General features: G+C 54.7%; 1 protein-coding gene across 2 annotated transcripts; it reads left to right on the plus strand.

Moving 5' to 3' along the window:
- Positions 1–2,464: 2,464 nt before the first annotated feature.
- Slc30a3 (solute carrier family 30 member 3) lies at positions 2,465–10,803 on the plus strand. Of its 2 annotated transcripts, none has more exons than XM_032909010.1 (8): positions 2,465–2,541; positions 6,741–6,922; positions 7,310–7,456; positions 7,532–7,685; positions 8,198–8,396; positions 8,611–8,716; positions 8,917–9,051; positions 9,989–10,803. In XM_032909010.1, exons 2-8 carry the CDS (start codon positions 6,793–6,795, stop codon positions 10,135–10,137), a joined length of 1,020 nt encoding a protein of 339 aa, XP_032764901.1. In that variant the 5' UTR covers positions 2,465–2,541; positions 6,741–6,792; the 3' UTR covers positions 10,138–10,803. The 2 variants fall into 2 exon arrangements, with proteins under 2 accessions (XP_032764901.1, XP_032764899.1); XM_032909008.1 differs by lacking the exon at positions 2,465–2,541 and adding an exon at positions 3,425–3,703.
- Positions 10,804–16,076: the final 5,273 nt, after the last annotated feature.

The following is a 16,076-nucleotide window of genomic DNA, read 5'->3' on the forward strand; positions in this document are numbered from 1 at the left end:
TTCAAGGGGTTGGGGATTTAGCTCAGTGGTAGAGCGCTTGCCTAGGAAGCGCAAGGCCCTGGGTTCGGTCCCCAGCTCCGAAAAAAAGAACCAATAAATAAATAAATAAATAAATAAATAAATAAATAAATAAAATACATTTCAAACAGAAAATAGGATGATGGTTTCCCTCTACCCCGAATCCAGCCTCCACAGCCACCGCTGTCTGTTGTTACTTGGCACCATTTAAAGGCTTAAGGCCGTAGGATAGCTCCGTAGGAGTGAATGCCAAGTCCTGGACTGATCCATCATTAAGAGATTGAGAAGACGAAGCAACAAGGAGAGAAAACAGGCAGGCAGCGAAGCAGGAGAAAAATATCCTTGGAGCCAAGTGAAGAATCAAACAGCTGTTGAATGACAGTTAGAGTTCGGTGTGGTGCATGTTCAGGCAGAGGAGGGAGGGTGTTTCGTGTGAGACCTGACCCAGTTAAGAGCCAGGGAAGGCTCCCTGGGGCTGAGGAGATTTAAATTGCAGGCTCTCGCTGGCCTCTTTATTACCAACCTCCTCTGCCCTCTACAGCCTCAGCCCACTTCTCCTGTTTGGAATGGCTTAATTGAGGACCATGTGGCAGCCACTAGTGGGGCGCTGGGGCACAGCATGCTTAGATTGCAAATTTTCGCCTGAGCCCAGCTTTAATCCTGACTTCAATGCTTCCACTCCCGATGGGAGCTGGTTCAGGGTGGACTTTTAACCTGGATACCCTGCAGTTTCTAGGCTGTTCTGACAGAGGCCCTCTGGAATCTGGCCCTGAATTGTCCTCCTGGGGACATCCAGAGCTTCCTGCGTCACTGGAGCCTCTTGGAAACTAAGAAATGAACAGTGAGTCACCTTAGGGGAGACTGTTAGAGAGGGCATAGCAGGGCAGGTGGCTGGATGTATCAGTGAATCAGTATTACACTGGTTAACAAAGGACCATGGAAGAGAACTCTGTAGAAAGTATTAGGAGAGGGAGCACGTTTGTCTCACCCATCACCAATCCCCAGCTAGGATGGCAGTGGAGGGGAGGGTAGGAGTCATGTTGACTAAACTGGACAGTTCCATAAGGCCTTAGGCTGGCCTTCCAACATTGTCTCCAAGTGCAGTATGATTCACCCATGCCTGTCATTCATACAGACCCTGTGCAAAATTCCAGTAGGGCCTCTTGGTGCCTCCCAGAGAAACAGGCACAAACGCGGGTTTTACTGCCAAGCTTTTCTTACATAGCTTCCCAAGCGAAGGCAACTGTTGGTCTTCCCCCTGCCGGCGCTCTGGGCTGCTGGAGGCGGTGCATTAGGCAGCCAGACACACAGTGAGGCTGTCATCCATCCGACGTTTCTTTCACTTCCAGGCCTGCCGGCTTCCCACCCGGTGTTGGGTCCGGCACCTGCCAATATCGGCGCCCCCTCCCGGGCAGTCGGGAATGCTCTGCGCGCGCTACGGGCTGCCCAGGAAGGGAAATCCCAGAGGAAGCCATTGTTGTCATGCTCCCTGTTGTCGTCATCGACCGAGGCGTGTCTAAGCCAGTTCCTCATTCTGGAGCTCGCCTGGGCCTCAGGGAGGGGGGATTGGGGGGGCTAGCACACTGATCTCTGAAGTGCGGAATGGCTCTTTGGCCACTTAAGCACCAGCGCGATTGGAATCCGGGGAACTCCAGGGCAAGCAGTAAATTTAGAAAACCGACGGTGCTGGGCAAGATGAGCTCGCTGGTTTAGCTGGACAGACAACATGATTTCCACCTTTGCTCTGACATGGGCCGACAAGGTGACCTTGCCTGGTGGCTGGCTCTCCTCAGTATGTCCTCCTGAGACGCAAGCCGAGAGCTGAGGCCCTCGAGACCATTGGGGAGTTGGAAGGAGAGAGCCCCCTTTGGTCCAGACGCCGGCGCAGAGGGAAGGCGGACAGTGGCCCCGGGCGCGCGTGGGCGTAGGCCCGCGTCCAGGACATGCAGACAGGGTTTTCTGCTCTGTTTCCCGCTCACTACCATCCCTTTGCGCACGCCGCCCCGCAAACCTGGCGCGAACTTAGCCGCACTCTCCCCCGCCGGAACAACAGCCTGCCCGCTGCCCGGTTTGTCTAATCCGTTTTAAGCCTCACCTCCTCCGCGAAGCTCTCCCGCCTTAACCCCATCACTTCCAGACACTGTGTGGCTTGCTCGCGGTGTCTTTGACTTTATCGGTTTTTTGTTTGGTTTGGTTTGCCTTTTGGAAATGCACACACGATCCCCTTGTTTGGAACAGAAGTGCTGAGGGCAGGTATCAATCCCAGGGCCTTACATTCAGAAGGCTCGGTGTGTTCCAAAGGATGCGGTTGGTGGGTTTATTGCCTGGGCTCACTAACCCCCCTTTCCGTCCTTGCTCTCTCCCCTCCTCCCACGGACCCTCCTCTTCACAGACTGTCACAGCTGAAAATGTACAATTCAATTCTCCTCCTCTTTTCATCCCACAGTGGCGGCAGGTGCGAAGAGTAGAGAGCACTGAGCATTTGAAGTTTCCGTCAGACCCCGGCCTTAACCACCGACGGCTGTAAGTCAGTCCTTTCTCTGGGCTTTTGTCTTTCCCCAAATGAGCACCGCGTTACAGTTAAGTAGGCAAGGGAGGAGTCACGTGATGACCAATCTGAACACGCGGTGGCTGTGGACCCTCGAGAAGTGACCGAGCACCTCCCGCCGCCCCAACCTCCCTGTGAGAGGAAGGTAGCCCAGGCTCTTCAACTGCTAGCCCGCCGCTAGCAGGTGGGGGGAACGGATGGGGCGTTTGTTCCAGGTCACGTGGCCTTGTACGCTTCTGGGACTTAGTTTACTCGTGTGGAAAGTAAGGCTAGTGTATGGGCAGAAGGACAGCAGGAAGCTTTTTGTTACCCAAGGTCCCTATGTAAAAATACATGGTAATTAGCGGTACAGTGCTTGGCAGCAGATTTTGCTCATGAATTCCTATTCCAGAGCCTCCACAGTGGGATTTCTGGCTGGAGTCCTTAGAGTTGTTTGGGAATGTGTCACTGCTCACCCCAGATTCTCTCTGTTTCTCGCCAGATCGATTTGGCACCTGTTTCTGCCTCCGCGTGGGGGCCAGAGCCGCAAAGTGATTGGGTGGTGGGACGACGTCCCTAGGCCGGCATGCACAGGGCAGTCAGTGTACCTTCAAAAAGTTTGGTGTTAGAGGGGTCCCTTGGTGTAAAGAGCCAGGCTGGGAACCGGTGGGCGGGACTTGGGGAGAGGGTGCTGTGGTGGTTCACCCCCACTGTCACCCCCACTGTCACCCCCACCCCACCCCACCCCACCGGGTCTCACTGTTTGGTGCGGGGAAATGGGGCTTTGGATTTGGGGGCGGGTCCTGGAAGGCGGGTCTTAGGCGTGGGAGATTGAGACTGGGGAGCCTGGAGGCGGGGTTTGGGGAGCTCGCCCCACGTGGGGCGGGGCTCCCGCGGCCGCGGGCTCTGCAGTTCGGACTCGGAGCGCCACAGTCACCGCAGTTCCCTCCAGACTGGTGGCCCTGCCGGGAGTCCGGGTGGTCTTTGGGCCGCTGGGATTTGGCGCAAGGCCTGCCCCGCCTCACCCTCTCTGTGCGGCCTAGACGGTCGGGGCAGCGGGGACATGGAACCTTCTCCGGCCAGCGGAGGCTCGGAGACCACCCGCCTAGTGAGTCCCCGAGACCGCAGCAGCGCCGGCGGCGGCCTGCGATTGAAGAGGTAGGACAGACTTGGGCTGGCCGTCAGCCCGGGGGCCGCCAGACTGATGCCATCGGTCCATTTCGTTGTCTCCCTTGGCGCGGGCCCGACCCGCCTCCCCAGCGCCCCGCGACCCCCCAACTTCGCGCCGCCGATCTGCCGGCCGCAGACAGCCCCATTCCCGGCCTCTGCCCGGATACCCCAAGTTCTCGCGGCCTGGCATAGCAGGTCCCCTGCCGCCGCGGCGCCCTCAGCCTCCTGACCCCTGCGCCGCCTCCGCCGCTCCGTCGGACCGAGCGGGCCAGGTGCGGCGATGTCCGCATTGCTCTGTGCGCCGCGCTTCAGGGCATCGGAGCCCCAGCTATCGGAGCCCCAGCTTTAGGCCCCGGGGCTCAGGGTGCCCCATCCAGCCTCGGCCAGTTGTGGGCCCCGGCCCCGGGGATCCGCCCGGGCTCAGCGGGCGGCCGCGAGGAGCGAGGGGGCGGCGAGGAAGGAGCAGGTGCGGGCTGGGCGGCGGGGGGTATTCCCGGCTCCGCACAGACGGGGCCGGGGGCGGCGAGGTGTGAGATGAGGCGCGCAGCGGCCGGGACAGCGGGCCGGGGGCGGCGGCAGAACCTCCCCCGCACCCTGCGGGCCTCCCGCGCCCGCCACTCGCCGCCGGCTCGGTCTGCCCTGCCATCTCGGAGTGGCCACCGCCACAGACCCTCCCTGGCCACCTCCTCTGGCCTTTTTGTCTGGGAGCAGACCGTCCGTTTGTCTCTGGAATTTGACAGGGTTTTGGGCTTTTTTTTTTTTTTTTTTCTTCTGTTCTTCCATTCTTTCTGTTTCCCCTCCCCAGTCCTCTCCTTTTGTCTCTGATGTGGTCCTCTGTGTCACCAGGTCTTTCCTTGGGAGGGGGCCTTAAGCCTGAGTGGGTGGGAGAATGGGAGAGCAGAAGTACTGCAGGGGACTGCAGTAGTGGGCAGCCGTGGGGCTCTAGCTGTGTCCCTGGCATTTAATCCCGTACCCTTTGACTTGGCATCAACCTTTCTTACTTGCCCCAGGGATACCCCAGGCCGCACTGTTTTCCCCCATCCCATAAACCATTTTTCTTGTTTGTTGGGGAATTTCAGAAGGCCAGGGAAAGAAACAGCCGCCAGCCCTGGAGAAAACATAGTCACACCTCCACACCCCAGCAGAGAGGCCCTTTAGTGCCCACTTGATGCGGAACAAAAGGAGAAGCAGCCTGTTGATGGGCGGCTACATTGGCGGCTGGCTGTGTTGCACCTTTCAAGCCCGACGAGGGTGACTTGCCACAGCCAACTGCTTCCTCCTCACACTGCATCCTCATCTTCCTCCCGGGCCATTTCCGCCCTCACATGACCATTAGTCACCAAACCCTGCAGGATTTTCGGGAGGCTCTGTCTGTTTACCTGACCCTCCTATGATGGTGCTTGGCAGAGCATCGGGCTAGATCCATTCTAGATTCTTCGATGTCCTCTTTCTCCCACTCCACCATCAAGGTCATTTCAATGAAGACATTTGCTCTGTCAACCAGGGGGTCGGTCTGTTCTTTCCTTCCTTTGAACCCTTTGCCTCAGTCCTTCACCCAGCACCCCACTTAAATGCCAAGCTTCAAACCTGGATATCACAATCCCACCTGTCAGGAGCGGCTTCTATGACTTGTGTCTTCCTCCAGTGCCCTCCCTGTTCATTCCCACTACATTCAGTCCCTCCCTCCCTCCCTCCCCTGTGCCCTACAATGGCTTGGTCAGTCCCCCCCCACCCCACCCCCGGCTTCTCCCTGGTGGAAATCACGTTATACAGTTGTGTCCTAGTAGACTGGGCTCCTTGTTTGCATATACATGGTATAACTCACAGAACAAACAGAGATGGGCTCTGAAGCCACCATCACCTCCCTGTGTCTTCTGGGAGTGCCAGAATCGTGCACACTCATTCTCAGTCTGGGAAAGGGCTTTCCATTTGAGAAATAAACCTACCTCCCCCCCCAGAGTCTCCCCGATAACCTCTGGACGCCCCGCACCTTGGCTCATCCCTTCAGCAGTGTTCTCTCCATCCGGATGGCTCCCAGGGCCCCTTCCCATTTGCCGTGGGATCTATCTATTCTAGAGCCATCCTTTCCCCTCAGGGACCCTTGTGTCTCCTGTATTTCAGGCCTGCTTTCTGTGCTGAGGACCTGTATTCTGCTCTTTCCTTGCAAAGGATGGTTGGGGAGTGAGAACTGGGCTAGAATAGACCCAGTCTGTTTGAGCCCTGCCTGTGGCATTCCGAAGTAAGGCCCATCCCTATTGTCAGGGGATGTGTGGGCTTACTGGATAACTTGGGCTGGACTCTAAATCTAGTGCTCCTTTCAAAGGACCTCACTTGCATCTCCTGTCTTGGGAGGAAGGGACAGACAGTTTGGGAACTGTGGCACTGGAACAAGGCTGAGAGAGAAGTGCCCTGAGGCCTGTTTACCTGTACTGTGTTCTTGTACCAGCTTTCTTCTGTGTTTCTCTGGCACTTTGACCTGTCTCTGTCACAACCCTCCACATTTCTCTAGGCCCTTCTCCTGTGGTTCCCGCCATCTCCCCACTAGAACTCCCTTGAGAATACCCGGAATTCCTCCAAGAGCAACATCTGCCTTCTGCTGTGCACCACTGTGTCTGGTCCACATGCGTTCTGCTCACTAAGAACCCTCATCATTCAGGAAGAGCATCCGCTCGTTTTGCATTCCTGAGCTGCATCTCACATAGACATTTTGGTCAGTGTTTAGTCTCTGCTCCCCCACCTGCCAGCTGTGTGGCCCCTACCCGTCCTTTCCCTGTTGAGCCTCACATTTCACATTCATTCGTTAGAACATTAGACCACACTGCTGTAAGATACTTGCTGCTACAGAACTCTATGGCCTTGTCTATGAGAGGCCGGGTCTGCCTGTTCATTAGAGCCCCACATGCCTGAAGAGCTTTGGGCATGAAGGGTCTAGCGAAGGGGCAGAGGTGGGCTCATCTGCTGAGGCACTGAGTGACCAGGTCAGTGCTGGGGTCAGGCTCCCGGGTGAACATGTTGCCTGCCTCAGTCTTTTCACAGAGCCCTCAGAGCCCCTGCCTGAGGAGCCCAAGCTTGAGGGGATGGCCTTCCACCACTGCCACAAGAACCGAGTGTCTCAGTCAGGCCTCTCTCCAGAGAGGGCGCAGGCCCGGAGGCAGCTGTATGCCGCCTGCATCGTGTGCTTGATCTTCATGGCTGGGGAGGTGGTTGGTAAGTTGGGGACAACCCTCCAGTCCCATATCCTGAACTTCCTAGGCCACTCTCCATCAAGAACCCCTGGCTTCCTGGGTGGAGAAGCAAGGAAGAGAAAGGCCGGGAGGGACTGGAAGGGCGGGACATGGAGGGGGGGGAATTCCAGGTGAACGAGCGAGCATGTGGGTTGTGGCCGAGGCCCTGTGTAAACTAGCCATTAATAATTAGCCTCTTGTTATGACAATCAAATCTATTGTTGTGGAAAGACAAGAAATAATACCTGTGTCCTTACCACATGAGAGAACCCCAGTCTGTTGTTGGTGTTCCCCTCCCCCTTCCTTTTTCATACCTATGTGCTCATACCGCATGTTTCCTAGAGCCAGGTTATGCATTTCCCCCTTGCAGGTGGGTATTTAGCACACAGCTTGGCCATCATGACCGACGCCGCCCACTTGCTGGCAGACATAGGCAGTATGATGGCCAGCCTCTTTTCCCTCTGGCTCTCTACTCGGCCAGCCACCCGCACCATGACCTTTGGCTGGCACCGCTCAGGTAAGCCCTTGCATGGTTTGGTGCCCCTCCAGCCCTGCCAGGCCCTGAGCTGATGATAGCTTGTCTCCTCGGCAGAGACTCTGGGAGCTTTGGCCTCTGTGGTCTCCCTCTGGATAGTCACCGGCATCCTCCTGTACCTGGCCTTCCTCCGCCTGCTTCACAGTGACTACCACATTGAGGCGGGCCCCATGCTGCTGACTGCCAGCGTTGCTGTCTGTGCCAACATGATGTACGTCCCGGTGTGGAGTGAGCACCATGTGGGGCCCAGGGTGAGAGGGTGTTCTACCAGGATGGTAGAGTGTGCGTGTGTGTAAGTGTGTGTGTGTGTGTGTGTGTGTGTGTGTGTTCCATTGTCTTCACTGGGTGTGCCTGAAAAAGGATGGGAGAGAGACAGTTGGGCCAGGAGATACTTATTTGTTGAGGGCCTCCTGGATACTACCCCTGCTCAGGTCTTTTACCAGTTCGGTCTTACTTAGGTCTCTCAATCCCTGAGTGCTACTTTTCCTCCTAGTTCCTGTTAATGTAAAAGATACTTCCAGGGGGCCAGGTCACAGTTTAAAGAACAGGACCAGGACACTCATCCCCATCTCTGGCATCATGTCCAGTATCTTTTGTCCCCGACAGCCTAACTTTTCTCTGCCAGGCAATGGTATTTTCTTCCCAGGATGGGAAAGAGGTGGAGGTGGGTACTGTATGGGAAGGTGAGTGGGGCCATCTGCCTGAACTGCTCTCCTTCTTCAGAATGGCCTTTGTGCTGCACCAGACTGGAGCCCCCCACAGCCACGGACCTAGGGGTGCAGAGTATGCACCACTGGAGGAGGGGCACGGGGACCCACTGTCCCTGGGAAACACCAGTGTCCGGGCTGCCTTTGTGCATGTGCTGGGCGATCTCCTTCAGAGCCTCGGGGTCCTGGCTGCCTCTATCCTCATCTACTTCAAGGTACTATGACGGAGGCTGTGGTGAGACTCCCCTCCCCTCCTCTTGGTGCCTGCTGCCTCCCTCATCCACTTCGCCTTCTAGCTTCCCAGGGCCTCTCCCAGCTTTGGGGCATGGCTCCTTATCCCTCTGCAAGAGTCCCAGGGTGCCTTCAGGTTGATTGCAAAGATGGACCCAGAGCCTCCTCTGAGCCATCAGTGCTGCTTTGTCTCCACAGCCCCAGTACAAGGTGGCCGACCCCATCAGCACCTTCCTCTTCTCTATCTGCGCCCTTGGGTCCACAGCTCCTACACTTCGAGATGTTCTCCTCGTCCTCATGGAAGGTGAATTCAGCACTGATGCTTCCCTCCCTGGGTCTCCCTCAGTCGCACCCCTTCTCTAAAACACCAGGAGAAAGCTGATTTGTGGGGCCTGTTGCCAGGAAGAACGGGGTGGGCAAGGAAGGGGCTGGGGAGGGTGGAGCCGGTGGAGTTGCCCCTGAACAAGGCAGGCCCTGGCAGGAACAAGGTGGTGTTGGTTGCAGGTGCCCCTCGGAGTGTGGAATTTGAGCCTGTAAGGGACGCCTTGTTGTCCGTGCCGGGTGTCCGAGCCACCCACGATCTCCACCTGTGGGCGCTGACGCTTACTTACCACGTTGCCTCCGCACACCTGGCTATTGGTGAGTGCGTTAGCCCAGCCAGCACCTTCTCAGAACCAGCCCCTCACTTCCACAGCGGGACAACCTGGAATACTGAGGCGGTGTTTGTTCGTTTGAGTCTGAGTCTCAGTGTGTATCCAGGCTGCCCCTGAGATGCTAGTGCCTCAGCCTCCTGAGGTGCTGGGATTCACTTATGAAATACGTTGTCCCCCACGCTCCCCACCCCCCGTGCATACACACATTCATGTGCATCCTCATGCATACACACATTCTAAAGACAAGAAGGCCTGGGCATCCAGGCCTCTGAAGCAGCATGGGGAACCCAGTACCATTAAAACATCACCATTACCTCCAGGACGTAGTTTGGTGACGTGTGACCGCTCTATTCAGTAGGCTATCGCATTGCTATTTAAAGCAGTGATTATGAAGCCTGTATGGCAACTAGGGGAAATGTTGTGGTATAATGCTTGAGAAAAAAAAAAAGAGCTGAATATAAATTATATCTACATTATGATTCAACTATTAAAATACATATACAGTGACTCATGAGCTGACAAAGGGTTTTTGAGTTTCTCCCAGATGCAAGAAGCAATCAGAGGCATGCAATTTGGATGCCAAAAATATCATAACTTGTGGGATGTTGGATGGTACCTCGAGAGGGACAGTGGGGCAGAATACTTAACATCTGGCAGACTGCTGAAGTAGCCAGCCTTTTGTTGATGCTCAAAGGCAGGAAGGAAGAGGTGAGGGGCCCTGATTTAGTGTTAGCATAGCCCATTGGAGTGAGTCTCACGTTTTATTTACAATTTCGTGCTGTTCATATGACACAGAAGGAAAATCGGGAGCCTTATTGAGGCCTTTGGGGTTCTGCTGTGCTGGGGCCCTCCACTCCTTATCACAGCCCGTGGCTGTGCTGGACTCCCCGGGGACTGAGCTGCCGCTTATCGCCCTCCCACAGACTCCACGGCTGACCCTGAAGCCATCCTGGCTGAAGCCTCATCCCGGCTCTATTCCCGGTTTGGATTCTCCAGCTGCACCCTGCAGGTGGAGAAATACCGGTCTGAGATGGCCCGCTGTCAGCGCTGCCGGGAGCCCCCCAAAGCCTGAGCCTCAGCCCCACCCTCACCCCACTGCCAGGACTAGGCTTGTGCCTGGACCCTCAGCACCTGCCTCCCAGATCACAGAAGGGACCTTTCTCTCTCCATCTTCCACCTGCCAAATGCCCTCACCCCTGCCCCGGTGGTCAAGACCAAAGTGTATATGAAGGCAGTGGAGGGAGGGGAGGATCGGATTGAATAGCTGTAAGCGATTCAGGGGTGTGGGGCGTGTGGAAGCCCCCTGCCATCCGTGCTCCACATGGAGAGTCATGCTTGTCCTTCTCTACGATTCCTGTGTCCCTGTGGCAGGCTGGCTGGCTAGCTGGGGACATCTGCCTGTCTGTGTGCTGTTCGTGTGCCTATGCCTGGGGAGGTCAGCAGGGGCCCCCTCTCCACGTGATCCTTGCTCTTGTCTATGCAGGGGCCCCAAAGCCTGCACTTTGTTTGTGTGCCCTAGTCCTGTGGTTTTGTGTGTTGTGTATTTGCGTCCTTTGGTGCTGTGGCCTGTGTGTCCCTGTGCCTGTGTGGCTGTGCTGGTCGTAGTGAGTCTGCTCCACCTGTGTGTCCATATGGGATCTGTCTGTCCATCCCTGTGTTGGTGCTGTGTCCTCAGCTTTTCCCAAGGGAGAGGGGGGACTCCACTGCAGCTCCACCAATAAACTTGGATCTCACTGTATTTCCGCAGTCTGACTCCTCAGAGGTGGGATCCAGTCATCCCCACAGCCCTCCTGGCCCTTCGCACCTGTCCTCTGCCCCTGTCCTCAGATGGGCTCAGACGGGGCTGAAAGCCACCGGCCATCTCCAGCTTTCCTTGCCCTGGCTCAGAGAAGTCCCTTTGTGAGCAGAGCAGGGCTGGAGGAGGTGATTCAGGAGAGCCATTCCCACTTAAACCCTCCAGCAGGCCAGGACACATTCCTGTTAGTGGGTACCTGCACCCTCTGGGGGAAGGGGCTAGACCACAGGGCTGACGTGGGCTTGGTCCTTCTGCTGTGTCAGCAGGGCCTGGAAAGGCAAAAGGCCTTTGTCCAGGTGTCACGAATGTCAGGCTTTTAAAGAAAAAAAACATTTACTTTTCTGTATAAAGCCATATATAGTTCATCAGATTCTCACCCCCGCCCCATCTGTGTTTTTCAAAGTAGGGTTTCTCTGTAGCCCTGGCTGTCCCAGAACTCAGAGATCTCCCTGCCTCTGCCTCCTAAGTACTGGGATTAAGGACCTGTGCCATCTGTCTCATTTTATTTTAAAACAAGATTTTCATGTATACCAGGCTGGCTTTGAACTGCTGTGTTGCCCTGGATACTCTTAAACTCTTTGCGGGGTTGGGGATTTAGCTCAGTGGTAGAGCGCTTGCCTAGCAAACTCAAGGCCCTGGGTTCGGTCCCCAGCTCCGGAAAAAAAAAAAAAAATTAAAAAAATTAAACTCTTTGAACCTGGTCTCCATCTCCCAAGCACTAGGACTGTAAGCACAGGCTGCGCTTACTACTTTTTTTCTGTAAGCCTTGAAGGCTTTTGGTGGTAATGAACTGGTTGGTTTTTTGTTTGTGGGGTTTTGTTTTCTGTTTGTTTTGAGACAGGGTTTCTCTGTATAGCCCTGGAACTCACTCACTCTGTAGACCAGGCTGGCCTCGAGCTCAGGATCCACCTGTCTTGGCCTCCTAAGTGCTGGGATTAAAGACGAGCGCCACCACCATCAGGTAGCTATAGCCATTTTTCCTGAGGTACACAGTAGAAATCAAAACCAGGGCTTCATGTGTGTAAGACAAGAACTCTTTTAACAACTGACTACATCCCCAGTGTGTGCTCCCCACCCCTCACTTGTGCAGCTAGCCTTGAACTCTCAATCCTCATTCCTTGTTTCCCAACAGCTAGGATTATAGTCTTGAGCCTGTTAGTCCTTAAAAAAGCAAACTCGCTAGTTTTAGGCCCGTGCTTTGGAGGAGCAGGAGGAGGTACCTGGCCATTCCTCCCGGGGCTGATAGAGTTCCAATCCAAAACCAGGTCCTGGTCATAGTCACACATAGTCTACATCCTGACATTTTTAATCACAAAAGCAATATGTCCTGTTGGGGTTCAACAGAGGGCAAGTCGGTGTTTTCTGTACTTACTCCCAGAAGTAACTGCTGCCAGTCCCCCAGCTTCCTGTGTGCATACACACTAATGTCTATATAAGTGGGCTCCCATTATAGGGCCGACCCATGGTGTTAGTGGCTTTGATTACCACGGTGCATCCTGGACACATTTCCCCCAGCAGCACGCGGACATTTCATGACATTTTCAAGCCGAGGCTTTTGGACGAGTTGACAGTAGGCTCCCTCGCTGACATCCATCCGGCTGGGAGCCTGGCCAGGCTGGGCACTTTGGATGGCAGCAATGGCTGGTTTGGAGCCGGGGGTGAAGGGCTGGGGTCCACCCACTCAGGCAGGCTGCAGGGGCTGCCCCAGCTGCTCTCCACGCTTTGCTAACTCCTGACACTTTCTCATTTTCCGTCTCATTGATTACAGGCCCCAAGTGACAGCGTGGGGGTGGGGACAAGTGGAGAAATGGAGAGGAGTGGTGGCAGGGAGAACGACGTGACGTGGGGATGATCACCCTGTGAATAGCTTTAATCTGCTGCCACCAAGATGCCCGGGTCAGGGGAGGGAGCTGAGGACTCAGGATACAAAGAGACCATGCTTCCAGACTGGCTACCACCCCATACCCTACAAGAAGGTCTGAAAGGATTCACTGAGGTCACCTGCCTGTGACCTGTGTGATGGGGCAGGAACACAGGCTAGCCTCTCTGTTCTACCCCAGACCCTGTTTGTTCCAGCATACTGCTGCTTCCAGACCTGGGGCTCTGGGGCCAGCTCTGCTGTCACCTTCTGCGAATTCTGGTCACTGCCTCCTTGGGTTTCAGCTTACCCAGTGGTGACATAGGGTTCCTCTGACACCATGGGTGCAAGCCTGCCTGGTACGAGGAGGGGGATGTACAAATTAGCTTTGGGGTGTGGCAGAGACAGGGACCGACTGTATTGAGAGCTGACTGTGCAGAAGACTGAAGTAAGGAAAACAGAAGCTGAGTTGTTCATACGACTCTCACGGTCAGAGTCTTTCTTCCTTTCGTCACCAGCCATAGAGGAGTAGGGCAAGACCAAGTAGCATTCTCCACTATTCACTGGTACTCCCTCCCAGGGGAGCCGAGGAAACCCTTATCTGCAGTGTAGCCATTGCCCTTCCTATTGTCCCCAACCCATTTGCTTATCTGGAAGTCCCTTCCCCCAGGTACCCTTCCCCCACTGATAAATACATGGTCCGGGAGAGTGGGGTGAGGGAGCTGAAGTGGGGGTGGGCAGGAGAAGCTGAAAGAACACATGCAAGGGGAGGACCCATCAGTCCATCAAAGGCCTGGCATCTCTAGCAGCTGAGTGACTGGGGGAGAGGAGGGGGGCCTGCCTGCCAGCCAGAGAGAGACCGGAAGGGAAGCCTAGCAAGAATGAGGGGGATAGGCGGGGAGCTGGGCTTCTAAAAAAGCAGAAGCTGCTGGAGACCAAGGGTAGCTGAGGCTGTTGGGTCTTAAGATGCTGGTGCTGAACAGATTGGGCCAGAGACACCAGGGCAGAGAGACCCCTTCTCATCAGGAAGCTCAGAGCCTGTCTCCATCATGTGTGAGAGCCACAGGCCAAGACTCAGCAGTGCAGGGCAGTCTGTCAGGCTCAGGGGAAAGCATAGGACGGTTAGTTCATAAAGCCTTATCCACTGGGCTGGAGAGGTGGCTCAGCAATTAAGAGGTCCTAAGTTAAACTCTCAGCACACACATGGTGGCTCACAACCATCTCTATCTGTAGCCTCATGGGTTCAGATGACCTTCTGGTAGGCACATAGATGTACATGCAAACAAAACATCTATATACATAACAGGGAAGGAAGGAAGGAAGGAAGGAAGGAAGGAAGGAAGGAAGGAAGGAAGGAAAAGAGAGAAAGAAGCTATGTCCACCTCCCTTTCAGGAACTTCACTACACACTAGTCTGAAGGGGGCGCTATGGTGCACTGGCATCAGGGAACCACAGTGGGGAGCAGCGCCCCCCTGCGGCTGGTGTCATGGCAACAGCTGGGGCGGCCAGAGTTTGGAGAGAATCTCAACATTAGTTCTAACCAACATAGTGAGTGTCATACACCTTTAATCCCAGCACTCAGAAGGCAAAGACAGGTGGATTTCTGTGAGTTCAAGGCTAGCCTGGTCTACATAGTGAGTTCCAGAATAGTCAGAGATGCGTACTGAGACCCTGTCTCAAAAAACAGAACTAATAACAAATACACGGGCTCTGGGGATTGAACTTGGGTCCTCATGTCTACTTGGCAAGCACCTTTCTGTCCGAGCTATCTACCTTTCCAGCGCCATCCATGCCATTTCTTAAAAAAAAAAAAAAGTTATTTTTAGTGGCCAGAGACAGTCATGGGTACTGGGAACCAAACTCAAATTTTTGGAACTCATAGTTTTGGTTGTGAGCCTAGCCTTTAACTGCTGAACCCAAGATCTTATTATTTTTAATTATGTGTGTGTGTGTGTGTGTGTGTGTGTGTGTGTGTGTGTGTGTGTGTGTGTGTGTGTGTGTGAATGTGTGTCACATATGTGTGGGTAACCCTGGACAATTCCCTGGAACTGGAGTTTCAGGGAGCTGTGAGCCTTCTTATATGAGGGTGCTGGGAATCAAACTCTGGTTCTCAGGAAGATTAATGTGTGCTCTTAACCACCTAACAATGTCTCCAGCTCCAAAGATTTTGTTTTAGATTATGCATACTTATCTGTGCATGTAAGTGCAGAAGCCCACAGAGGCCAAAGACATTGGGTCCACCTGGACCTGGAGTCACAAGCACACAGATGCTGGGAGCCAAACGCAGGACCTCTGTAAGAGCAGTAACCTTAACCACTAGGCCATCCCTCCAGCACCCCACCCCCAACCTGTCCATACCTTTAAAAATTAATTTTCTATTTATTATGCCAGGTATGGTAGCACACACCTTTAATCACAGCACTAGGGAGGCAGAGGCAGGAGTTATCTCTGAATTCTTCTAGACGAGCCAGGACTGCAGTGAGGCCCTGTTGCAGAAAAAGGGGTGTGTGAGTGGTGTGCGTGAGAGAGTGTGCATGTGCGTGCGCGTTATGTGTATGGGTATTTTGCCTTCCTGTATGACTGTGCACCATATGTCTGCAGTGCCTGAGGAGGTCACAGAGGCCACCCCCCTCACATACACACCCACCCTCCCATCCCCCATGAGGGTGCTATGATTCAGTCATCTGCAAGGGTGCCAGTACTTTTGATTCCCCAGGCCATCTTCCCAGTCCCTGGATGGTTTTTAGAGACAGGGTCTCAGTATGTAGCCCTGGCTGGTCTAAAACTCCTTATGTCTCAAACTTAGAGATCCACCTGCCTGTCTCCCAAGTGCTGGAATTAGAGGTCTAGCTGCTTTAGGTACAGTCAAGGGCAGCTTTGAACTCAGAATCCTCCTGCTCCTGCCTCTTCAGCTTAACAGACCAGTCTGCTTCTGTACCACAATCATGAGCCCGTCATATTCCCCAACCCCCTCTGTTTTTCATGACAGGGTCTCTGTGTGGCCCTGGCTGTCCTGGAACTTGCTCTGTACACCAGGCTGTCCTTGAACTCAGACATCCACCTGCCTCTGCCTTCAGAGTGCTGGGATTAAAGAAGCACACCACCACCACCCAGCACCCCTGCCATTTCTTAACTCTGACCATGTTTACTCCGCATCTCAGTTGACCGCAAGCTCCAGGCGGATCTCCATGCTGGTGGGATGGTGTTTCTCCCTCTCTCCTGGGTGCTGCTCCAGCCTCCCCACATGCTCAGCCCATTTGTCTACACCGTTCGTCTCTCACTAGCCAATGTCCCTCCCCTCCGTGGGATGGTGCTACAGGGTCCCACTCCTGCCAGCTTTACTCTTCCTCTCTTCACA

This window comes from Rattus rattus, chromosome 7, assembly GCF_011064425.1.
Source record: "Rattus rattus isolate New Zealand chromosome 7, Rrattus_CSIRO_v1, whole genome shotgun sequence".
NCBI classification, from domain to species: Eukaryota; Metazoa; Chordata; class Mammalia; order Rodentia; family Muridae; genus Rattus; species Rattus rattus.